This window comes from Canis lupus, chromosome 16 (genome assembly GCF_003254725.2).
Source record: "Canis lupus dingo isolate Sandy chromosome 16, ASM325472v2, whole genome shotgun sequence".
NCBI classification, from domain to species: Eukaryota; Metazoa; Chordata; class Mammalia; order Carnivora; family Canidae; genus Canis; species Canis lupus.
This window is the reverse complement of record NC_064258.1, coordinates 23,242,044-23,267,934: the sequence shown is the minus strand read 5'-3', so window position 1 is coordinate 23,267,934 and position 25,891 is coordinate 23,242,044. Positions and strand designations below refer to the sequence as shown.

Here is a 25,891-nt window from a genome sequence, read left to right as displayed (position 1 = left end):
ACAGTTAAAAATATGCCAAACGTCTGACAACAGGGACTAGTAAAATCATGCAGTATCTATGTAGCAGAATGTCACACAGCAGCTAAAAACCGTTTATTCCATTAAATGGGGCAAAGCCTATGCCTTGAGAAAAAAGCTAGTTTTAATTGAGAAAATAATTACGAAGTTACATCTATATATCTATGTAAAGAAAAATGATTGAGAAGATAAAAATACTATATCAAAGCATTTATTGCACCTAAGTAGTACAATCATTAGTGATACTGTGTTTTCTACACATTCTCCTTGGAAAATCTGTTAGTCTTTTACTTTGCAAAAAGATAAAGCAATTATTGAATCATGTTGGCATTATTAAGAAAGAAAATGGTATGGCCTTCATCATGATCGACCTTAGATATCCATGCTGGAGAGAACAGCTCTGCCTAAAGTTCCCAGTGGGTGAGATCTGCGTCATCTCACCTCTGAAGGATGGTGGCCCTGGGTCCTAGCGGCCCCTGACAGGTTTGGCAGACCCTGCTTCCCACTGCCCATGGCCAGCTGCTCTGGTGCTGTCCCCCAGCCTCTTTCCATGTGGCATCTTACATTGCTCTCTGCTTTTTTTTTTTTTTTTTTTTTTTTAGATTTTATTTTTTTATTCATGAGAGACACAGAGAGAGGCAGAGACACAAGCAGAGGGAGAAGCCGGCTCCCTGCAGGGAGCCCAATGTGGGACTGGATCCCGGGATCATGCCCTGAGCCGAAGGCAGAGGCTCAACCATTGAGCCACCCAGGCGTCCCTCTAACTTCTTTTCTTAAAACTCTCTTAGTGCTCCCCGTGAGAGGAAGGAGAGTTTTAAATGGCAAGAGGAAAGAGAACAAAATACCTCTTCTTGCTCCTGCTCCAAAAAGACCCTACTATCAATGGTGTCTTTTTTTTTTTTTTTAAGCCTGTCTCTCCCTTTTCCCTTCTTTCCCAAAAATACGTTTCACAGTCAGTTTGTGAAAACCAGCGTGAGCTGCTACAGCCTCTCGTTCGCGGCCTTCCATCTGTGGCTCAGTCTGCACCACGGGCTGTATATTTAGAATGCCTAAATCAGTAGCGCTCCCTGTCCTATTTAAAGAAGAGCTGGAAAGTCAGATGGAAGAACAGGGCTATTGATCAGGCGTGGCTTCTGAGTAGGGTTGGCTCCTCTCCTCGACTCCCAGAAGTTAGAAATATTTTGGGGACATCGAGGGAACAGATGGTCTGTGAAGGCAGCTGGCTGTGTGCTGATTAGTCCGTGGAGGCAACTGGTCATTTTCTGAGCGTGGCACAGAATTTCACTGCTGTTTGTGCCATTCAGGTGGTGGACAAAGGCTTCGGTTAGAACTCAGAGGTGTATATAAATCAGTCCCCACAAGTGGATGGATAGCAGCTCAGCTTGGCCTCCCAAGTAGAAGGTTCCTCGCAAAAAGATGGAAGGAGTTTTTCTTTTGTTTTGCTTTTAACTTGAAGTTGGAGCTACTCAACTGTGTTTAATAGTGTTAGGGAAAGATGTTGTTGTCAAGAGAGCCGGTGAAAATACAAGATAGGACACTTGATGGCATAGACCTCCCACACTCTTTTTTCTTTTATTATTTTTATTTTTAAAAATATTTTATTTAAATTCAATTTGCCAACATATAACACCCAGTGCTCATCCCGTCAAGTGCCCTACTCAGTGCCCATCACCCAGTTACCCCATCCCCCCCCCACCTCTCCTTCCATTACCCTTTGTTCGTTTCCCAGAGTTAGGAGTCTCTCGTGTTTTGTCTCCCTCTCTAATTTTTCCCACTCAGTTCCCCTTCTTTCCCTCTAGTCCCTTTCACTATTTCTTGTATTCCCCGTATGAGTGAAACCATATATATGATGATTGTCCTTCTCCAATTGACTTACTTCACTCAGCATAATACCCTCCAGTTCCATCCATGTCAAAGCAAACGGTGGGTATTCATCCTTTCTGATAGTTGAGTAATATTCCATTGTATATATAGACCACATCTTCTTTATCCATTCATCTGTCAAAGGACATCAAGGCTCTTTCCACAGTGTGGCTGTTGTGGATATTGCTGCTGTGAACATTGGGGTGCAGGTGTCCCGAAGACCAAGACTAATTAGTAAAACAAAAGATACTCCTAGTGTAGTTCTTACTTAGGGAATTATAAGGACTTCGGGAACTCTGTGCCAGGAACCGGGGACAGAGACCAATACATGTATTTTCTGCTAGCAGTGGGGAACATTTATCAGACAGTCCCATCCTTACACTGCCTTGTCTTGTAAGTTTGTCTTCGGAGACAGGCTGCCTGATTTAATTGTGGCATGTTGACACATCTGTAAATGGACATTATTAATACCTCCTGGGATTTTTGCACGGAATATTTGGATTAACATACATAGCATACTGCTTTGATAGCAGTGCCCAGCACAGTAAATGTTTACAATTGTGACTGCTGTTTTTGTTATTTCTTGGTAGGCCTGGGGAAACATTTTTATAGCCCCAGAAATTTTTTATTCTTTCCCTGGCTCCTCATACCCTTTTGAATTGTACTTGATTTTCTCTAGGACACCATTGAGACAGTTGTGGGTTCATTTCCCTTTCTTGACTCATCTTTGAAATATCATTTAATCTTTTTTTTTTAAGATTTTATTTATTTATCCATGAGACACACACACATACAGAGGAAGAGACATAGGCAGAGGGAGAAGCAGGCTCCATGCAGGGAGCCTGATGTGGGATTCGATCCCAGGACTCCAGGATCCTGTCCTGAGCCAAAGGCAGGCACCCAGCTGCTGAGCCACCCAGGTGTCCCAGAAATATCATTTAATCTAAACAAAATCAAAAGTTTTTCAGTGAAGAACATTTTGAGAAGTTCTCCTCACAAAATTAGAATTCTGATCTAACCCAGTGTTACTGTTCTGGGTATCAGTGGTCATATTTGAGGATTCTGTAGAATGTTAATCATAGTTTTTGTGCATACAGAATCTGTTGAATTGAGAGAGTTCTCTTGGGAAGTATATGATATGGAGAATTTTGGATCTAGAATGAATATCAGTATTTGTTCACGTTTATTTCAGCATATCTTGAAATGTGAGTTTCCTTCTTTCTCATTTCTTTCTCTGAGCTGCTGTGTTCCAGTCTAAAACCCGAAGGCTGCTTTGGCTAGAAAGCTCCGTGATTTCATGGTCCCCCCGGCCCGCCCACATTTTCCTAATTAGAATCCTATTAGGAGATAGATGGCAGGGGAAGGGTATCACAATTGGTGTGGAAAGAGGCATTTCTGTGCTGAGAACTGTGATCGCAGGTGCGTACTAAGCCCCTTGAGCCGAAACTGCAGACATACGTGTTAGGATGGTGGCTTCCTGCCTGTTGGGGTTCATGAGCAGCTGAGTCTTTCAAAGCCTGACCATTTTTCTTGTCTGATTTTTACCCATTATTCTTATTGACTTTTAATTTATTGTGTTAATTGTCATTAGATTCCAGTTTCTCTGGCCCAGGATTCATTTGTTTTGCCCTTTGCACACAGTGCTGGGACTCCACCGCGATCTTGACACATGATGGCTCCTTCCCTGACTGTGGGCTCTGCTTCTTGGATCTGGAACCAACTTGACTAAGCAAAAGCAGTAGTAAAAGAAAGTCATCCTTCTATTTCCAGATACCATAGATTACTGTTGGGAGGTGAAATGGCGATCTCTTTTGGGTATTGGTTGGAGTGAAATCATTTGTCTTCTTAAAGCAATACTGTGCCTTAAGGATATAGTTCTTTCATAGTGCTTTTCAAATATTAACATGATAGATGAGTGCCTAGGGCAGAACATGAGTAAATGTTAAAACATAAGCTTTCAGGAATAAAATTTAAGCTCTTTAGAGTTGTCAACTTGAGAAAGAATTGGGGTAATTCTTCAGAAGAGAAGCATCTCATGAAAGTATGAGTTGATATCTGTATGAAGGTGAACTTTCTTCCCCAGATATAATAGTTAAAGATATACTCTTTGCTTTGGCTTCCTAAGATAACGTATCTGGATCCTGATACCCACCCACACAGACATGAACCAGTAGCCTTTTTCATTCCTATTCATTCAACACCACCATGGAGCACCTACCATGTGTCAGGTATGCCCCAGGCACTGGAGATTTGGAAGTGAACACCCGGACAAAAAGCCAGGCTGCTGAAGTTTACTTTCCAGCCGGGAAAGAGACTAAACATAAATCTAAACAAATTATATAGTAAGAAAAAATAATTCCCTCTATATGGGAAAAATAAAGGAGGTTAAGGAGATCATGGGTCTGGGGAGAATACTACCATCTTAAATAAGATAGACTGACCTTGTTGAGATGGTGATACGGAAGGTGAGGCATCCAGTCATTCATGTATCTGGAGGAAGAGGATTCCAGAAAGAAGGAGAGCTGGTGCCCTGGCTCTGGGCAGCAGCCTGCTCATGTGCCAGAGGAACACATGAGAGGCACGGGTGCTGGGGCAGAGTGGAGAAGGGGTACAGGGGGCAGGTGCAGGCAGGGTCGAGGAAAGCACAGCCTGTGAGCCATTTACCCTCAGTGAAAGGAGAGGACCTTGGCTAGTTTTAATCACAAAGATAACATGATCTGACTTAAGTTTTAAAGTGGTTATTTTGGATGCTGTGTTGAGAGTAAGCTGTGGGGTGGCAGGGTGGAAGCAGGGGGCCCATAGGTGGCAGTAACCAGGATGGTTGTGGCTTAGACCAGAAGTGGTTAGCAGTGGTCAGATTCTGGGCATATTTTGAAGGTAGAACCAGTTTTGTTTGCTGATGGGTGGATGTGTGAGAGAGAGAGAGAGGAGTCAGAGATGACTGGGAATTTAGCCTGAGCAACTAGAAGAGTGCATTGCTGCTAATGGAGATGGGAAGACTTTGGGTAGTGTGTATGTGTGTACGTGTGTGTGTGTGTGTGTGTGTGTACTGAGGGAACACGGGTCTGTCTTGCAAGTTATACATGTCTTTCAGATGTCTAAACTGCATGAAACTTCCTTTTTTGAGAAAAATGTATAAAAAATGTACTTTGATAATATATTTCCTAAAAAATATGTACATGATACATTGAAATATGTATACATTCCCTTCATTCACTCAGTAATTGATAAGTACATATGAAGAGTTAGGCACTGAAACAAGAATAAAAGAGTCCCCTCCTCTAGGTAGGCACCAAGTTAGCAGATGTTTGGTGACAGTGATAAGGTGATATTTTGGATCACAGAGATTGTGCACATATGACATGGGAGGAAGCACATAGGAAGGAAAGACATCAAGCCCACTCTTGTAGATTGTGGGAGATTGGTTCCCAGGGGACAGTATTCTGTGCTGAAGTCCTTGAGGAAGAAAGGGAGCTGGAGGTAAGGGTTGGGGCCCATATTGGCAATGTACAAAGCCCTAGGATAGAACAGAGCCTGGTGGATTGGGACTGGAACCCATTTTGAAAGACTGGACTGAGGCTTTGAGTTCAGGGTCAGAGTGTGTTTATATGAGGCTGGCGATGTCACTGAAAACCGGATGACAAACTGTGTTAGCTTTGCCTGCTCTGGATGGCACCAGGGAGCTACTGAAGGGGGCTGAACAGAAGGGTGATACTATCAGGATGTAGAAATACTGCTTTGGCTGCTCTGTGTGAAGGAATTGTAGGGCTTCCACCCCGGGGGACAGAGATCCATTGTAGTGATCTGGGGCTGAGAGGATGCTAGCCTGATTGGTAGTAGCAGAAGTAGGGTTAAGAGAACTTATGCAGAGAAGACTATTGGTTAGACAGTAATACTAGCTGGCATTTACATAAAGCTCAGTGTGTCCCAGGTGTGGCGTGGAGAAGGAGTGAAGGATGAATCTCATATTTGGTGGCTCATTTAATGCTGGTGCCATCACTGCTCCTGAGGAGGGAAAGAGCTGGAAAGATGGGGGTTTTGGTAGGTGATTGTGAGGTGAGTCTGGGACACAGAGAGGGAAAAGGTTGAGACAGTTGGAATATGACTTTGGAGTTCAAGACAGAAATCAAGTGTAGAATTGGAGCTGGGACTTGTTAGGGGGTCGATGCAAATTTAAACTGTAGAAATAGTTGAGATTCTCTGGTGCTGGGGTTTGAGAGCAGAGAGACCTGAAATCAGAACTCTGGGGGCCACCCACAAGTGTGTGGTGGTAGGCAGAGAAAGGACACCTGCAGGACTAAAGAGGAGGTAGGGAAGTAGGTAGGAAACCAGAAGAATATGGTACCTTGAATGCCAAGGAAAGAAAGCAGTTTTAGATGGAGAGAGTGAGCATTCACATCGAATGCCAGCCAGAGGTAGAGCAACATGAGGACTTATAGTCTCCGCTGGAATTACCCACAAGGAGTCAATGACTTTGGCTGGTGAGACCATTGTTATTGACTTGACAGAGCAGAAATCAGAGAGGAAAGGAAGTGGGTCGAGGAAAAGGAAAGAGAGGAAGTGGAGTCCTTGGACATAGACGATGTGATCTGGAACTGCCCTGTGCATCAGGGTGGCCACTCACCATATTTGGCTATTTAAAATCAAAATGATATAAAAATTTAAATTCAGTTCCTCATTTTCACTAACCATATTTCAAATGCCCAGTAGCAATTGCACAGCACAGATTAAGAACATTTCTGTCATCACAGAAAATTCTGTTTGACAGCGCTAATCTAAACGCTGAGCCATGAAGGAGAGAAAGAAATAGAGCAGTAGCTATTCGGAGCATTGTATGTGTGTGCGGGTTAGGGTGTGTGTGTGTGTGTGTGTGTGTGAGCACGTGCGTGCATCTCTATTTAATGAGATAGACGTGAGATATTTAGAATTGGTGGAAAGAGCCCATGTAAATGCGTGTTTGCCTCTGTCCTATCAAGTAGCTGTAGTATATAGAAAAATGATCCCCTCTACACACACTAGCATTTTTTTACCCTTATAGAATTATTTTGAATAACTTTAGGTGTGTTAAAATTTTACTTAGGAAGAGAAAATATTGTGTTGTCCCTGTATAGCCATAATTTTTAGCTTTGCACATAAAATGGGGCTGATAAATGTTTGTTGACAAATTCTGAGTTGCTGTTGGAGTACCAATGTTCTAGTGATGTCATGCATTCCATAATCACACAGCACATGTGAACTGAGTGCTTACTAAGCTGCACCTACTGTGCTGGGTATTGAGGATATAGAAATGAATTTTTTTTTAAGATTTTATTTATTTGTTTGTTTAACAGAGGGAGAGGGCACAAGCCAAGGGAGCAGCAGGCAGAGGGAGAGGGAGAAGCAGGCTTCCTGTAAAGCAGAGCCCGATGTGGGGCTATATCCCAGGACCTGAGCCGAAAGCAGACACTCCACTGATTGAGCCACCCAGGTGACCCTAGGTATCGCATTCTGTAGTTTATGTCACACCTGTTCTTTATGAGTTTTAAAATAAGATAAAATCCCTGTTGTGGGTGGGAAGATGAGGCGTCATAAACACAGGAAGCTAAAAACAGAACAGTGTGATTGGTAAGGTGGCGACTGGGAGTGTGGGGCAGATTGTGAGCACGACCATCCAGAGCATGGAGGGGCCCCGCGGCTGGAGCGGCAGTCTGCACGGCTGCATGCGAGTGAGAGGTGATTATGAGCGCCACTGGGAGTTTATCAGCCAACGTGAGAATCCATCCCATTGTAAGGCTCGTGTCTGATGAGTGACAGCCTTTAAGATTTGGAAACGGACGTTGACCTTGTTGTTCCCAGCAGTGGGAAACATTTTAGGGCCTTGTGCAGGGAAGTGACCAGACTCAGGTGGGACCTGCCAGGTGCACGGACCTGGCACGCCTCACCAGCCAGCGAGACCAAGGATGGGATGCGTGGCTCTTTTTTTTTTTTAATTTTTTTTTAATTTATTTATGATAGTCACAGAGAGAGAAAGAGAGAGAGGCAGAGACATAGGCAGAGGGAGAAGCAGGCTCCATGCACCGGAAGCCCGATGTGGGACTCGATCCCGGGTCTCCAGGATCGCGCCCTGGGCCAAAGGCAGGCGCCAAACCGCTGCGCCACCCAGGGATCCCGGGATGCGTTGCTCTTGCCTGGACTCAATGCTGCGTGAAAATTTTGGTGCAGCCATTTAGGAGGAATGAAGATTCCTCCTTCTCCTGCCAGCATGGTCAGGGTGCCTCTAATCAGCCAGCTGACCCAGTGCTGGGTACATGTGGTGGGGACATGAAACAAGAAGAGACGAGCCCTTGTTTCTACTCATTTTTCTCCTCGGTGCTGGATGCCAGATGTCTCACTGACTCAGAGCATCAAAGATGGTGCCTCGGCATCTGTGCTCTTTGCCGTGTGTGTGTAAAATATACTACTTGTTTACTGATCGGAATTTAAGGAGGCAACTGAAATAGGCATCGCTGCAATTATTTATGATTCAAACTTAGGAAACTAAGCCTACTATATTGAAAATTATTCATTTAGGGCTCTGTCACAAAGAGGTATCGCATCCTGTTGTTTATGTCACACCTGTTCTTTATGAGTCCTGGTGCACAAGGAGGATCCTGACGATAGGCATTAGTGTGATTCACAATCGTTTTGGCCTCTCTTCAGGTTCTTGTTAAACTTCACAGTTTCTGAGGGTACATAATGAGGAAAAGTAACTATCCAGGTTTTTTTGTACCTGTATGTGCATGACTGTCCCTTAATTCTGGATATTTTCTTTGTTTTACCAGCAGTTCTTACACCTTTGAGCCGTATTTCTTTTGTGTGGCACCGGATTTCTTTATAAGCCTCACTTACTATAGTCAGGATTTTGTAAGCATATGAAGGAGACTAAGACAAAATTAATGAGAAAAACTAGAGGGAAGAAGTGCCCAGATTTTGCAACAGTAATAATAACGAAGAAGAAAGCCATGTATCACATTATTGACATGGACAAAACCACAGGCCAGTTTGCAGGGCCTCTGGACTACTGGCCCCGGGTGATGCTTCGAGAACCCTGGTTCTCACTATGGATTGGATTGTCCCTCACGGTCCACTCATGGAGTAAATTCTCATACAAAGGAAGACAGTCTGGAGTCTTTCATAGCTGTGGCTCTGGAGGTGCCTTATTCTGTGTTGGTGACAGCTGTGACAACTGCCATGTTTATTGGAATGGGTGAGGCCCTGGAAAACAATTTTTACACAAGTTTTACAGATGGGACCCTGTTCCTGAATTGTATCTTCACATATGTCTTCCCAGTTTTATCTCCACATTGTAACAACCCCCGTCTTACAAGAGCAGTTATTCCTGAGACCAGTTACCCTTTGGTCTCCACTTTGCATCCCGTTCCGTGACACTGTCATGTGAGCCGTTCTCCGGGAGGTCCTCATGCTAGCAGTATTTCCTCTCCACATTCTTCTCATAGAGAGGACCACCATCCTAACATGGACTTTACAGAACAGGGAAAACCAGGGCTTACCAGGATCCTTAGCAGTACTTGCATGGCACAGATGCACCCCGTACTTATAGGTCCTTTTAAGGGGAATGAAAAGATGCAGAGGGCGGGAAGCTCTCCCTCATGTGAGTGCTGTTTGCTCCCAGGTCATTTGACTATTAAGCCTTTGAGGGATAAACACCTCTGTCACATTCCACCTCTGCAACATTAAGACTCCTTTACTGATGCAGTTTGGAATAGAGCCGTTCAGTGGAGGAGGAAGGGGAAGCGTTATTGCTGTCGTTACTGAGGTCCTAGAGTCACTGTGAATGACTGCCTGTGAGTGACTTCACCTCCATCGGGGAATCACTAGATTATGGAAGATCTGAGTGATGGTCTCTGAAGCAGGCCTTGTTAACATTGGCCGCACATTACGATCTCTGGGGTGTGCAGGCTGTACTGCATACAAATTAAATCAGAGTCTCTTGAGGGGGGCTTGGGCATCAATATTTTGATGAGACTTGAGTGACTCCAGGGTGCCTCCATAGTTAGGAGCCATTGCTTTAAAGGAGCCTCCAGATGTAGAGCTGGACTGGTTCCTTGCTGACAAGAGGGTTGAAGTTCCCAACTGTAACTGTAGAACTATCAATTTCTCCCATCAGCTTTATCAGTTTTTCTTTTCTGTCTTTTCTGTCTTTTGAAGCTCCTTTGTTCAGGGCACACACATTAGGATCATGATGTCTTCTTGGTCTTAAATACGGTCTTTTTATCATTTTGTGATGTCCTTCTTTGTCCCTGGTAATTTTCTTTCTAAAGTCTACTTTACCTTATACAGCCACTCTTTTTTTTTTTTTTTAAGATTTTTTATTTATTCATGAGAGACACAGAGAGAGAGAAAGAGAGGAGACACAGGCAGAGGGAGGAGCAGGCTCCATGCAGGGAGCCCGATATGGGACTCTATCCCAGGTCTCCAGGATCACACCCTGGACTGAAGGCAGCGCTAAACCGCTGAGCCACCCCGGGGCTGCCCCAGCCACTCCTTTTTTTAAATTAATGTTTGTATGATATATCTTTCTCCATCCCTCAAGTTAACAAAGTCATTGATTGAATTTGAAGTGAGTTTTTTTGTAAACAGCCTATAGTTGTGCTGTGTTCGTTTCTTAACCACTCTGCCAGTCTCTTCTTTGAACTAGTGTATTTAGATAACTTAATGGTTAGAGTTTATGTGTCTCAAGTTCACAGTTTACATAACCAGGTACATTTTTATTGTAAAGAATTCTGCAAAGAGATTAAATTCAAAATAGCTATCAGCAGGAACTTAACCAAGGGGGTCTTTGTTTATTCACGTGATTTTATAGCCAAAGTAAGAATTGACATCCACTTGAGAGGTTTTCTAGACTAGATTTATCATAGCTCAATTGTGTGAGGTCTCGGGGTCTCAGCTGCCCATTTGTTCATGTGTTTCACGGACCCAGAACTTTTTTCTGAGGAAAATTTTCAGCCTGTCTGGAGAAGTCCTTCTGCCCAGCTCCACACCGAGGTTGGGTGGCCTTTTGCTCTGGTACCTGGCTCGGGAGCCATAAGCAGATGTCACTGATACCAGGACCTCAGCAGCTGATAACGTTTGCACGTGCTCTTAATGAGCAGCGTAGCACATTGACAGATTTACACACCCTCACCAGTGGTACACCATCCAGTTATTGCTGCACACATGTTCCTGTATTTGTGTCTGTGTGAACGTCCTTTGATTCCGGATGTTTACATGGTAATAATAGCACTTTTTATACCTGTGAACTGTATTCCTTTTGTGTGACACCAGGTTTCTTTGTAAGGCAGTCAAGATGTCATAAGCATGTGAAGAAGAGTAAGAGAATTAATGAGAAAAATGAGAAGAGGGGAGTCTCCAGATTTTATAATACAATAACAATGGAAGAAAAAGGAAGAAATCCAGCTGTATCAAATTATTGACATTGCTAAAACCGCAGGCACAGTCGCTGATAATGTTTGCACGAGCTCTTAATGAGCAGTGTAGCACATGGAGGGATTTCCGCGCCCACGGAAATCAGTTACTCACCTTCCACTTACTATTGCTGCAGGATGCGTTGTCCCAGATTTAGTGGCTTAAGTTCATCATATTTATATGTTGACAGAGTCGGAGGTTCAGAAAGGACCTGGTGGGCTGGCTTGTGTCCCAGCACCACCGGGCCCCATCTGGGCAGGCTGGAAGGTGGGGCCGACAGTGAGCGGTTCACACCATCTGAACGCTCCTTCACTCCTGATCTGGCAGCGGGGCTATCGTCACACGGGGGCCAGGACGGCTCATAGGATGGCAAGGCCTGGCCCTGCTGCGTGGCTTCTTCACAGCAGGGCAGCCTCAGTGTAGTTTCACGTCTTACCCAGCAGTCGGGGCTCCCAGAGGAGGTGCTCCAGCAAGCAGAGTGCACACCTTCTCAGGCCCAGCGGTTGCAGACGCACTCAGGTCCAGGGCGACGAGGCAGGGGAGCAGAGACCAAATCATGTGGGCGTCATGACTGACTTAAGAAAAAAATTAGGGAGCACTACCTTACGGGTGATAGTTTAAGGAATTTTTTAAACTTGGAGAATCTATAAAAATAGATAATACTTAACTATCATCCGAAAACTGCATCTAATAGATCATATTGTTTCACTTTCCTATGGAATTGGTTTTTTTTAGAGAGAGAGAGAGAGAGTGGGAGTGAGGGTGCACAGGAGCGTGGAGAAGGGGCAGAGGAAGAGGGAGAAGCAGACTCCCCACTGAGCAGGGAGCCTGACACAGGACCTGATCCCAGGACCCTGAGGTCCTGACCTGAGGCAAAGGCAGACACTTAACTGACTGAGCCACCCAGGGGCCTCCAAGATGGAATTGTACATTAATGTACATTCCATTGTACATTAGTCTTATGATGTTACTAAAGTTGCTCTAGGAATTTTGTAGAGGCAGTGACTTTCCTAATCCTAAAATTACATTTATGATTCTTCTAGTTTATTATTTCATGGGCACAGTGAATCGTGTATCATTTAGTGCCCGTGTTATAGCATTGGAGACACTGAAGCTTTGAGAATTGACCTTATCCAAAGTCACAGAGCAAGTTAATGGTTGAATGGAATTAAAATTCAAGTCTGTCTCTCTCCTGGGCCAGATTTTCTCTGTGAGAACTTTCCCTGGCTTTGTTATCAGGTGTCACTTTATGACTTGCTGCCTCCCAGGGATCTAGCGTGACCAAAATGTAGCTTGGCATTCTGAGCAGATTATTATATTAAAAAGGATGTTTCTTTTGGGTTGACATACCTCATAGCTCCCGATGGTCAATATTAAAGTTGTTTCTTAGTGTACTTTTCCCCCCAAAGGGAAAACACCTTTCTTCTTTCATTGAGTGTTGTGTTTTCCCTTGGTGATCAAGTTGAGATGTGTGTCCGTGTCTGAGTCTGTGTTTGTAAGGATGTGAACAAAAGTGTGGTATGGGATTCATTCTTCCAACCTCATACTGGTTAGAAAATACTTTTTTTTTAACTGTTTAAGATTCAAATTGTTATATTTTTGCTATAGTGGTTGTCCAGAAAATATAAGAAAATCCACAAACCCATATCCAAACAAAACCCAAAAATCTATATGGTGGCAAACAGGAAGCCCTTCTTAGCATGACTCATGAGGCCATCATGATTTGGAACCTGCTTCATGTCTTGCCCTGTTCTTCACCTGGCCGCTATCTCAGCCTTACAGAATGTATGTGCCTTTCTGAAAGCCCCACACTTTCACCCCATACTCTTGTACACTGTTGTATATACAGGTCAGGCTGCCTGGAGGGTCCTCACGCTCCCTGCACTAAGTCTGTCTGCTATACAGGCCGCCTCCTCAATGTCACTCAGATGCTTGCCTCTCTGGGCACCTGTCCCTGTGTCTCCCAAGCAGAAATTGAGGTCTCTCACTGGCACCCCTGACCCTAACCACAGTATGTAGCTGCTCATTTCTGTGCTCTCCAGGGCAGATCCATGTTTTATTCATCTTTATGTCTGTCACCAATGACGAAAGGTGCTTTTTGAAGGATCATTGAGTGAATGAGTGACTGGATTAATCGGTTTACAGAAGCATATCCCATTATTCACTATCACCTTACCTTTACTTACTGTCCTTGTGGCCCTGGAATGTTTGCAGGAAATGATACATTATTCAGATTTCATTTAAAGTATTGACAAGGTTTGGGCCATAGCTGCAAACTTTATGCTACAAAGTGGATGTTCAAAGTCCAAAAAGAAAAAAGGATTGGGGTTTTAAAGTGTGATTTTCATGCTGATTCACCAGGTAGTTGTGGGGATTGGCTCCTCTCCCCTTCTGTGACCCCCTAGAAGCAGCAGGGATGGTGGATCTAGCCTTGGTATGGTATATGTTCACTCAGCATCTGGTCGTAGTTCTTCTCCCATCAGAAACTCCATTGCCTAATTCTTCATTTTTACTCTCTACCTTTTGTACTGGTTTGGGGTTAAATCAGTATTCCTCAAAATTAGTCCTCTGACCCAATTTAGCAGATCTGGTATAGGCCTCAAGAATCTGCCTTTTATTTCTTTTTTTTTTTAATATATTTTATTTATTTATTCATGAGAGACACAGACTGAGAGAGAGAGAGAGGCAAAGACACAGGCAGGGGAGAAGCAGGCCCCACGCAGGGAGCCCGATGCGGGACTCAATCCCAGGACTCCAGGATCATGCCCCGAGCCGAAGGTAGGCGCCAAACCACCGAGCCACCCAGGGATCCCCAAATCTGTCTTTTCTGAAGCTTACCAGTTCCTACTGGCATAAATGAATACGTGTCCACTAATGTCTGTTATGATAGAAAATTGTGACCTATATTCTAGGCCTTAGATTCTTTTCTTGTTCTTCAGCTTGGTGTGGCTTATATGTAATTCAGAAGTTCCACAGAAATACTCATATTTTCCCCCAGATGTCCAGTTATTTGCTCTGCTAGCCTATTTATAAAACTAAAATTAATTTTTTTATCACTAATTAGATAAGTTAGTCAAATAAAAGAAAGGCTTATATAAGGTGCAACTAATGATTTTCCTTGAAGCACAAAGTAGTTAATGTCGATGCTTTGAACGTACATTATGATTCAATTTTTTTAAAGATCCTATTTATTTTTTCATGAGAGACACAGAGACATAGGCAGAGAGAGAAGCAGGCTCCCTGTGGGGAGCCTAATGTAGGACTGGATCCCACCACCCCAGGATCACAATCTGAGGCAAAGGCGGCAGACACTCAACCACTGAGCCACCCAGGCGCTCCTGCTCTTCAACCTTTTAAACTCCTGCTCCTTGCTGCTGTCTGCATCTGTGGTTATCTGCTCCCCCAGAGCATCCCGGATATCCTATTCCTCCGTGTGTTGAGAGGAAGTCTTGCAGCCATTGGGAAACGTGCCCGACAGCGGCTGCTCTGACTTCCCTGCCCCGGATGCTTGTTCTGGAATCCTCACAGGACCCACTCTCTTGGTTCACCTGCTGCCGTGTCGAGCCCCTTACACTCCCTTTACTCCAGCTGGGCATCTAGACTGTGTTTTTTCATCATTGGTTTCTTAAAGTTAGGGAGGGAGATGGATCTGCAGTGTCTTTGTGAGAAGAAGCCCACAGTCCTTGTAGAGTGCCAGCTTGGGGAGAGACGGAGGCTGCGAGCTGAAGGTCTCAGCGGCCCTCCGTGTGCTCTGGCCAACTCTAGGGCACAGAGGGATGGAGCATGCAGAGACCCATGTCCCAGGCAGCCATACCCAGGCCTTGTCAGCTCCTGCAGGAGCCCTGCTGTGTCATTAAACCTGGACTTCATCAAAGTGCATTTTCCCCAGAACTTCTGCTATTATTTCGGACTCCAATGTCTTGGCTGTTTATTTGCACTCTGACCCATCCCGCAGGCCTTGACCTGCCTTTCCTTAGGCTTTACCCCTCCCTCTCCAGCCTGAACCCCAGCTCCTTGACCTCCCTGCCCTGCACACCTGTCCTGCAGAGTCCGGTCCCGGATCAGGCTTCCCCATCCTTGGGCAGTTCTTCGTGCTGCCATAGGAGAGCCACTGGAGGTTCGGACGCTGCTGTCAGTGTGGGTTTGTCACCTCTGGCCTGGCTGTGCCTTGTGCCAGCTCCCATTCCCTGGCCACCATCCCAGCCCTCCACCCCTCTCCCCCTCGAATCCCCTCAGCCTCTGCCTGACCTTCCTGCCACTTTACGGAGAAATGACCAACATTAGTTCTTGGGCCTTCCTCTGGCCTCTTGCCCCGAGCCTGCGGGACCTGCACCCATGCTTTCCTACTCCTGCCCTGTTGGGGAGAACAGATGATTCTGCTCTGTCCAAGACCGTGTCCTTTTTGGGTCGTGGCTCCCACCCACCTCTCAGGTTCTCATTCCATCTGTGGATCCTCATGCCTCGTACTGTTTGTTCCTTTCTCCCCAATGTATGCATGGTTGTTTCTTTTTCCTGTTTTTTAAAGACTTATTTATTTGAGAGAGAGCGTGCTCGTGAGCAGGAGGGAGAGAGAATCTCAAGTAGACTCCCTGCTGAGTGCTGAGCCTGACCCAGGCCCAATCCTGTGACCCTGAGATCATGACCTGAGCCAAAATCAAGAGTCAGACACTTAACTGACTGCACCACCCAGGTGTCCCTTTCCTTTTTTTTTTTTTTTTTTTTTTAAGAAAATGCCATCAACTCTGAGTTCCTCTAGCTGCTGCTCTGTTGCATTAATTCCCTTCTAATCAAGCACCTTCCTTCCCACCCTCCTGCCCTTCCTCTGGGCATGGGGTGTCCATTAGGGCTGTGGGAACACTTCTGGTGTTCACGGAGCTCACCTTCTAGTGCGGGGGAACGGTAACAAGTAGGTGGGTAAGTAAACATGTTCACATAATGTGGGAGGCAGACAAACGGGTTAGCAGTGGACAGAGTGGTGGGGGCTCGTGAGGGTGAGACCAGAGAAGGCCTCTTTGAGGACGTGGCTTTGGGCTGAGACCTCACTGCATCCCAAGCAGAGGGGAGAGAAAAGGCAAAGGTCCTGAGGCAGCAGCAGTAACTCCCCAACTGCAAGGAAATGAAAGGAAAACACAACTCCCTCCACTCACTGTGGCCACTTCAGCTGCCATCCCTCTTCACACCTGGCTTGCAGCCCTGTCACTCCTCTGAAGCCTTGGTGATAAGGTCACCAGTGACCATCCAGGAGCCGGGTTGGTCCCTGCTATACTGGAGCTTGCTGGAACGTGGGTGTGGTACAGTCCCTGGCTCCCTCTCCTGCTGCTCCTGCCTCGGCCTCCCTGCTGACACACACAGTCTTTGGGGTGGAGGTGCCCCAGCCTTGGCCCTCCTGCGGCTCCTCGAGGTGGGGGCACCCCGGCTTCGGCCTCCCTGTGGCTCCTCGGGGTGGGGGCACACCAGCCTCGACCCTCCTGCTTCCTTTTTAAGGCTGCTTCCTGCAGCTCCTTGGGATGGTGGCGCCCCAGCCTCAGCCCCCCTGCGGTTCCTCAGGATGGGAACCCCCAGCCGCACCACTCACACTCATAGCTGCCTCCATGCAGGGAGGCCCGTCCACTGAGCTCCTGCCCTCACACAGCTCTGCAAATCCGCACCCCAAATCCTATCTCCCCTGTAACTGGAATCACACTACGCCTCTCCTCCCCTCTCCTCCCCTCTCCTCCCCTCCCCTCCCTGCTGTCCCATTTCTTAACTACGTTTTCTCGAGTTCTTTTTGGCTTCTCATCCTCTCTGCTGGCATTGCCATAGCTCAGGCCTTTGTTCATTGTCGCTGAACTGTTGTGGTTCTCCCCTGTTGCCATATGACCTCACTCCTTGGCCTCACGCTCCACTGCCGCGGGCTGACGGTCCCCACGTGGTGCCCCGGCTCCTCTGGTGGCAGCCACTAGGCTGGGCTCCAGGCTGGCCTGTGCTGCGGTGAGAGGGAGCTGGTGGGCCAGCCTGGTGCGCCCTGCATGACCGCCCACCTACCCCTCCTGCCTGGTCCAGGCCTCGCTCTGCACCTCAGCTTTGCTGAATTGCCAAACTCAACATGATGGCTTTTAGTGTGTTCAGTGTCGTAGCTTAGGTTGCTATGTTTGCATAGAATGCCCTCTCCGATTTTGCCATCTTGGCAAACACCCCATTGGTCTTCGGTTCTGGTGAAATGCCTTCTATCAAACTGTTCCTCCCCTCAGTAGGCAGAGTTTCCCCTCCTTTTTGTCCCCTCCCACTTGAGGCAGATTCACTCAGGTGCTTGTCCTGTCTTCATGCCTGTGTTACTTCCATATCTTTCTCTTTGAGAGCACAGTGATTTTATTATGTTTATTTTATATTTCTAGTATAAAACACAGTCCACAGGAAATAACACACATAAGAAAGATTAGTGGCAATGAAAATCACCATGCCATGTGAATGTGAAGGTGTCAGTCTGGGGGTCCCTGGGGAGGACTCCAGCCCACTGCTACCCTGGAACCACAGCATGCCTTGGCTCCCTGCTTACTGTCAAATACCTGAGAGCCTTCATGATAGGTAGGTTGTAGTTTTGTGGGGGGAGAAAATGCCTCTGAAAAGAAAGAAAGCTGTTAGTAGTAGTGATGAACTAAGGATGAGCTCTGAATAAAGTGAGATTCTTAGAAATTTCTGGTAGATTAAGGTGATGGGGTTGTCCGCATTGGTCTGTAACACGAACAATTACACACCCAGTGCAGTATATAGAACTAAGAAAAGGCAATTCATGAATTGTTGCAGCAAGGACACCAGTCAGTACAACCATTTCTCATCAAATAAATGTTGCATGAGGGTTGAAAACAATAATAAACTTGCGTCAGGCCATGCCCAGAAGCTGCTATGGACTGACACACCATGATGAGCAGAGAGTAGAGTGTGTACAGACATTTCCCAACGCTGGCAGCTGAGGAAAAGCCTGAAGTGGTTACTTTTTATTGTTTTTTATGGGGAAAATTACTTACATGTGGTACCTCAGCATTTGAAGATTATGGCAGCCTCAGGAGCACCTCTCTCACAAATGGCAAATGTCTACTATTTTTCCTTGGAAAACAGAGCTGATAACAGATGGCACTGTAATAATGTCTCATTTATCTCGCATGGTCTGGGAATGAGAAATTCCTTCTGAGCAGGATTCTCTTATTTTTTTTTCTTTTTCTTTCTTTCTTTTTTTTTTTTTTTTTTTGAGCAGGATTTTCTAACTGAAAATCATTGATGCACCAAAATAGTTAAAAATTACTATTAGTTCTGTATGTTAGTAAATTGAACACCAATAAAAAAATAAATTAAAAAAAATTACTATTAGGAGCGAAGTCTTTCTCAGGTGTTTCTCTATTTCTCCTTGTACAGAGTAAGGAGGATACACTCTTATAGTGAAGTGACGTTTTCGAAGGCAATTTACATGGGTAGAGTGTTTTTGTATTGGGTGTCTCAGAGATTTAAATTCAAAACAAATAATGTTGGGCCTCTCCCTCTCCCTCCCTGTCAGGACGCCACTGTGCACTACTGTCAGCATTTCCGCCTGTTCTAGATTTTCTTTCCTCATATACTCTTTTTTTGTTGTTCAAAATATTTTTTATGAAGATTCCCTCTTGGGATCCCTGGGTGGCGCAGCGGTTTGGCGCCTGCCTTTGGCCCAGGGCACGATCCTGGAGACCCAGGATCGAATCCCACGTCGGGCTCCCGGTGCATGGAGCCTGCTTCTCCCTCTGCCTGTGTCTCTGCCTCTCTCTCTCTCTCTCTGTGTGACTGTCATAAATAAATAAAAAATTTAAAAAAAAAAAAAAAGATTCCCTCTTAAGATTTACTACTTTGAATGTCTTGTAGACTATGAATTTAGATGATTAAAATTGTTGAGTGAGCGTAAAAGAAAAGTCCCAAGGGTGGATGTGAAAATTATCTGTGTGGCCAAATGGTGGTTTTTACAATGAACTTTATATTGTTAATTCTGACTTCTGTTTTTCATGCTTCTGCATCTTTGCCCTGCTTTGAGCTGCTAATGTTGCATATGAAAAGTGACTTCTAGGGAGTAACCTCTCAGAGTGGGGTATGTTCCAGGCAGTCACTGAAAAGTCTGGTGGGCACAGGCAGATAGATCACAACTGCCCTGAGACTCTGTTTGTTCACTTGTCAAATAACAGGGCTGGACTAGATGATCTCCAGAGTCCTGAGAAACTGAAAAAAATAGGTCAGCAAAGAAAAGTTTAAAATCTCTGAAGACCAGGGCACCTGGGTGGCTCAGTGGTTGAGCATTTGCCTTTGGCTCAGGTCATGATCCTGAGGTCCTGGGATTGAGTCCCTTCAGAGAGCCTGCTTCTCCCTCTGCCTGTGTCTTTGCCTCTCTCTCTGTGTCCATCATGAATAAATAAATAAATCTTAAATAAAAGCCTCTGAAGACCAGGGTGTCTGGAGGATTTAATGGCCACTTTGGGTCCCAAAGGAGGAGTTCAGCTTAAGAGACAAAAGGTAGACTGGTGGGGAAGTGTGTCTTAAGAAAATTCAAGGCCTCTTCAGGGGAGACCCACTATTATTGTAAAGTATACATAATGTAAAATTTGCCATTTTAACTATTTTTAAGTGTACAGTTCAATGGCGTTAAGCATATTTACACTGTTGTGTAACCATTACAGCCCACATTTCTAGAACTTTTTCATCATGTCAGACTGAAACTTGGGGCCCATTAAGTACTAACTCCCCATCCTCTTCCCCCCCAACCCCAGGTAACCACTTCTGGGATCACCAGTCTACTTGCTGTCTCTAGGAGTTTGACAGTATAGACACCTCATATAAATGCAACCATAGAGTATTTGTCCTTTTGTGTCTGGCTTATTTCACATAGCACAAGTCTTTGAGATTCATTCATGTTGTAGCGTGTGTCAGAATCTGCTTCCTTTTTAAGGCTGAGTAATAGTCCATTGTGTGTATCTACCATGTTTTATCTAGTCATCGGTTGATGGAGGTTTGGGTTGTTGCCATCTTTTGATATTGTAAACAATGGGGGTATGAACGTGTGTACAAGGATCTGTTCGAGTCTCTGTTTTTATTTCTTTTGGGTACATATCCAGAAATGGCATTGCTAGATCATGTGATTAACTCTATGTTTAACTTTTTGAAGAACTGCTAAGCTCTTTTCCATAGTGGCTGTACCATTTTACTTTCCCACCAGCATTGCAGGAGGGTTCCACTTTCTCAAAGGAGGAAGAGCAGTTGTATATGCACGACTAGAGCCCATCTTTCTCATGAGGCCTCTGGCAAGACCTATAATTAGGACAGTAGATTGAGGCCATAGTATGGAGGGTCTTAAAGGCCTGGCCATGGTCTTGATACTTTATTCTCTAGGCTATAAGAAGCCAGTGAGGGAAAAGCAGGGTTAGAACAGTACTGTAGGAAAGCTGAGGTCCATATGTGCAGGATGGATTGGGCCCTGGGAGTGGGACATGGGTTGGCAGAGGATTGTAGTTATCCTGCTGAGAGACCTGACCTAGGCTCCATGTGAGAAGGTGGGAAAGGCAGGGATGACAGTGGAGACCCTTCTGTGATCAGCAGGCAGCATTGGCCACACTTGTGTACACTCACTGAGTGAGGGTAAGTAAGAGTGTGAGGGTAAGGAGTGGTACCCCCTTAACCTCCAGCTTCTTGATTTCTGAGATCCTATGTTGATGATAAGATGCCGAGAAGGGCCTATGTCTGCTTAGCTCCTCACCTGCTGAAGGAGCAGACATCAGCAGCAGACCGTGGAGCTATGTCTTGGATGCCTGGAGGGGTCACCCCCTAGTGGGTCATCCTATGAACAGCCTGGTCCCCTAGAATAACAGAAGATGAGCACTAGGATGCTTGCTCAGGAAGTGGAAACACCAAACTCAAAGTAAACATAGTGTCTATGGGGAGAAAGAGAGGAAAAGAGGGTGCCAATTAGGGTATCTAGCCCCAAATCTCAACTAGCTCCAAAGTTTTTATTTTGATCTTTAATTTGCATAATGCATAAAATGATGTTATCCTATGCAAAACCAGTTTGCTTTGCATTTGACATGCTGGTGCATGCCAGCTCATTGGCTAGCTGATAGGCCATTTTTGCCTCAGAATGCTTCTGCCCTTCTCAACCTCCTAGTGTTTCCACCTCTGAAGATCTCCAGGAGGCACAGTGATCCATTGAGGTGTTGTCCTTTGTGTTACAAGCAGACTGAGAGTGTGCAGGTGTGGGAGGGTGTGCCTGGGGGTGTGGTGGGTGGAGGCTGGGTGTGGGCTTTAGTGGACACAGGCTGCAAGAGATTTTTCTATATGACTTATTTAAAATGGAATTAAGAGATCTAAATGAGATTTATAAGGCATAATTAATTTAATTAGGTAGAGTATGGGGAAATATGTTAAAAAGTTGATGTAATAACTTTTTCCAAGCATGGGACTTGGAAGACAGTGAGAAAGCAGCTGAACTGGTGGCGTGTGGGCTTAGCCCAGGTACCCTGGCCTTCCCAGTTTGCAGGGCTGTGCCTGAGGCCACCGATCCTGCTGCTGCCTGGCACACTGGGCTGAGGACACGGGCGCCGCCACTGCGGTTCTTCTGACGTGCTCATGAGAAGCCCTGTAATAAGAATTAGTATATTCTCTGGGTCTTTATAAGTAGATGCCAATCTCTTCAGATGGGTTCATGTATCTCTACCTGCACTTTCAAATCTGTGGATTCTGATTTTTAAAAGTTAGTGATTCTTATCCTGATGCCGAAAAAGAAAATGACTTAGTTAAAAAACCCTCTTCAGCCCACGTACATTTTTATCTGCACATTAAACTGTCAGCAGCCTTGCCCACATTTATAGAGAAGGTACACCGGCTGACACGGGAACAGGAGCTTGAGGCCCTGCTGCCACCCCTGGTAGGCCCGTGTGAGCTGTGTGGACACTGTTCCTAAGAGCAGCTCCTTCCTCCCTCCCTGCCTCCTTTTACCCCTGGAAGCTGGTGGTTTCCCCAGCTGCTGCAGACAGCGTTGGAGGTGGGGAAGAGCCTGTTTCCTCAGTGAGTACTAATTGCCTGAGAGAATGAACAGACTTTGAAGGGAACCACTTCACATTTTCAAAGAAGTCCTTTGAGCTTCCTGAGAAACGAACCCCCTCCTTTCTGCCATGAATGGCCCTGCAGGGACTCTGAATTCTGTTCCAGCATGAGCCCTGCAAAACCTCTCTCACCTTCCCTGCCTCTGAGGCCTGTGAGCAGTATGCCCTGTTACCCAAGGAGTTGAAGGGGGGTCTTCAGACAAGAGCTCCCACTGGTGACTGCGCTTGGGCCCTCGGGTCACTGTGCAGGCTGCCAGCGGATTGCGCATTTTGAATCCTGAGGCAGGCCCTCCAGATGGTGGTGAGAGATGAGGCTACCTTGAAACCCCGCAGTACCAGACTCTTCTCTGTGGCACCTGAAGGAGATCCAGACTTTGAACAGGATCAGAGAGGCCTAAGGATGAAAAGCTCTGACACAGCAGTGAGTGGAGCAGAGAACCTGGCAGCGTTTGTGAGGAAGACCTATAGTGCCCAGAAGCGTAGAGGGAGTGAGGAAAAATGGAGGGGTGGCTTGCCAGAGGCCTGGAGAACTGTCACTACCCTTGTGCAGCCAGTTATTGCCCTGGTGATGCACTTTTGCAGCTCCTCCAAGACCAAGGAGGGGCGTTCCAGCTAAAGCTGGGAGTTAGGCGAAGAGGAGGGAAGAGACCTGCAATAGGAAACATGGGGAGTCAGAGGTCAAAGGTGAAGGAGCCTAGCTGGTGATTGGTTGGATTTGTATGGGAGTCTTTTCTGACTGTTGGGGAAAAAAACACCCACAATACCAGCGATGTCAGGAAGGCAGTGGAATCTAGGTGGTGGGGAATTGTTTGCCTCTTTGGAAAAAGTCTGTCACATCAGGCCCTTGGGAGGCTCATCCTGAGAGCTGACGGGTCACAACTTCAACTTGACAAATGAAACTGTGGCATTTCAGTACCAGTAACGTGGCATAGAACACAGTTTGGGGGGCCTTAAATAGGTATTCCAAGTAGTCTGGCTCTGGAGCACTGGCTGTGCTGCTTCTCAGAGGTGGGAAGGGTAATATGGAATTAAATAAGATGTGCACCTGCCACTGTGCTGGGTATTTTATGTATCATGAGCTTTAGTGCTTCCAGAAGCTTCCAAAGGGCCCCTCCGAAGTGCTCTAAATAGATTGCTTTGGTCAGTTTATCTGAAATGGCTATAATTCCTAACAGATAACTTTAACATTCTTTTACAATTAAATAAAGATAATAATTACAGTATTTTTTTTTAATTTTTTTAAAATTTATTTATGATAGTCACACAGAGAGAGAGAGAGAGGCAGAGACACAGGCAGAGGGAGAAGCAGGCTCCATGCACTGGGAGCCCGACGTGGGATTCGATCCCGGGTCTCCAGGATCGCACCCTGGGCCAAAGGCAGGCGCCAAACTGCTGCACCACCCAGGGATCCCTAATTACAGTATTTAATTATATTGCAGGAAGTGTGGATAATAGCAGAAAAGAAAAAACTGTACAACCCAACTCCACATCACAGCCGATGTTACTTTCGCATGTTTCTCTACTGTCCATTTTCTGACTGCCTCTGTATGGTATAAATATAGTTTTGTATTCAACATCACAAACTTTAGTGTTTATCTGAAGTCTTCATAACTATGATTTTGAATTGATGGTATTTTGATTTCTTGGGGATTTTTAATGTGGGAGCATTTGGGGTTCTCAAATACTTATTACATGTAGAGATTTAATGTTTTAAAAGGCCTTTTGGGCTAGACCTCGGCTGTAAAAAAAAATACTCAGCAGCCAAGGTTAATTTTAAAAACTACCTTTGTGTTTCCGTCAACAGGGATCTACCGCACAGAGAAGGATAAAGGCACTCTGTATGAGCTTACGTTCAAAGGGGAGCAGAAGCATGAATTCAGGCGACTTGTCTTGTTTCGACCCTTTGGCCCTATCATGAAAGTAAAACAAGAAAAGCTCAACATGGGCAACACACTCATCAACGTTATCGTGCCACTGGCAAAGCGGGTAGACAAGTTCCGGCAGTTCATGCACAACTTCAGGTCGGTTGGTACATGTTTACCTTCCTCAGTGTGGCATGTGTTAAAATGCTGGTATCATTTCCTGTCATCGCGCTCGTTTCCCCAGCCAAGTACAAAGGCCCCTTTCTCTTCTTGTTCAACTGTTTCCTTCATGTGAAATTATCCTTTGCCTTTCCCTAAAGCAACTAGAAAACTGCCAGACAAGCAGATTTACCTTCCGAAGCAAAAATTCTGAAGGGTGGCTTCTCACCAGGATCTGCAGAAATGGCCTGATGCCTACTGTGTCCAGGGCTAGCTTGGGTTTAGGGTCGGGTTTGAGATACGGCACAGGCCACGCTGCCTCACCAGTGGAGGGAGGCCTCTCCCTGACTCTGGAAGGCCAGCGCCCCCATCACCCGTGGACTTGGCTGGAGGGTGTGTGCCCTCAGCTGCCCAAGTCTGCATGGGCTGTCCTGCTCCTGCAGCTGCTAGGATTGATTGAATCAGCATCCATTTTTTATTCAAACCTACATCTCAGAGATTAAATTTTGAATTATTCCAAGAAGTTTCCAAGTACACGCTTTTATAGCTGCCCAAAAAGAGGGGTTTCTTTTTTTATGATTTTTTAATTTATTCATTTGAGAAAGAGAGAGCACGAGAGTGGGGAGAGGGAGAACCAGACCGTCTGCTGAGCCTGGGAGCCCAACACGGAGCTCCATCCCAGGGCCCTGGGATCATGACCTCAACTGAAGGCAGACGCTTAACTGACTGAGCCACCCAGGCACCCTGTGAGGGTTTGTTTTCAGATGCAGTAATGTAGTTTTTACGTATGTATCTTGAAGCCCTTTATGTGCGGTATCAGCTTTTATAAGCTATCATGGCTAACATTCATATCACCGGTCACCGGTGTAGCTAGGTAAGCTAACTTACCTAGCTAGCTTATTATAAAGATAAAAGTTATATATGTCTAATTATAAATCTTGAAAGATAACTTATTTTTATGTTTTTTTATGTTTTTTAAAGATTTTATTTATTTGAGTGAGTGCACATGAATGAGGGGAGAGATAGTGGGAGAGGGAGAAGCAGACTCCTCGCTGACCTGTAAATCATGGCCCTGAAATCCTGACCTGAGCTGAAATCAAAAGTTGGATACTTAATGGACTGAGGCACCCAGGCGCCGTTCACATTTACTTTTAATCTTTTATCATTAAATTCACATTGTAAAAAGCCAGTAATGCTGTGTAAGGGTGTGGGTTGATACTTCTCAAAATTTTAGGTGCAGTCTTTTTAAGATTTTTACATTTGAAGGGGAACTCTTATCTAAATAAATTTTAGGGTATCCCTGGGTGGCGCAGCGGTTTGGCGCCTGCCTTTGGCCCAGGGCGTGATCCTGGAGACCTGGGATCGAATCCCACATCAGGCTCCCGGTGCATGGAGCCTACTTCTCCCTCTGCCTGTGTCTCTGCCTCTCTCTCTCTGTGTGTGTGACTATCATAAATAAAT

The 25,891-nt window shown here is 45.6% G+C and overlaps 1 protein-coding gene across 30 annotated transcripts in view; it reads left to right on the top strand.

Moving 5' to 3' along the window:
- CSGALNACT1 (chondroitin sulfate N-acetylgalactosaminyltransferase 1) overlaps window positions 1-25,891 on the top strand; it is a 327,223-nt gene that overhangs the window by 258,427 nt on the left and 42,905 nt on the right. For all 30 annotated transcript variants that reach the window (XM_049094800.1, XM_035700129.2, XM_049094809.1 and 27 more), the window contains one exon: window positions 24,214-24,430. In XM_049094800.1, coding sequence (XP_048950757.1) covers window positions 24,214-24,430 — 217 coding nt within the window. The remainder of the gene's footprint in view (window positions 1-24,213; window positions 24,431-25,891) is intronic.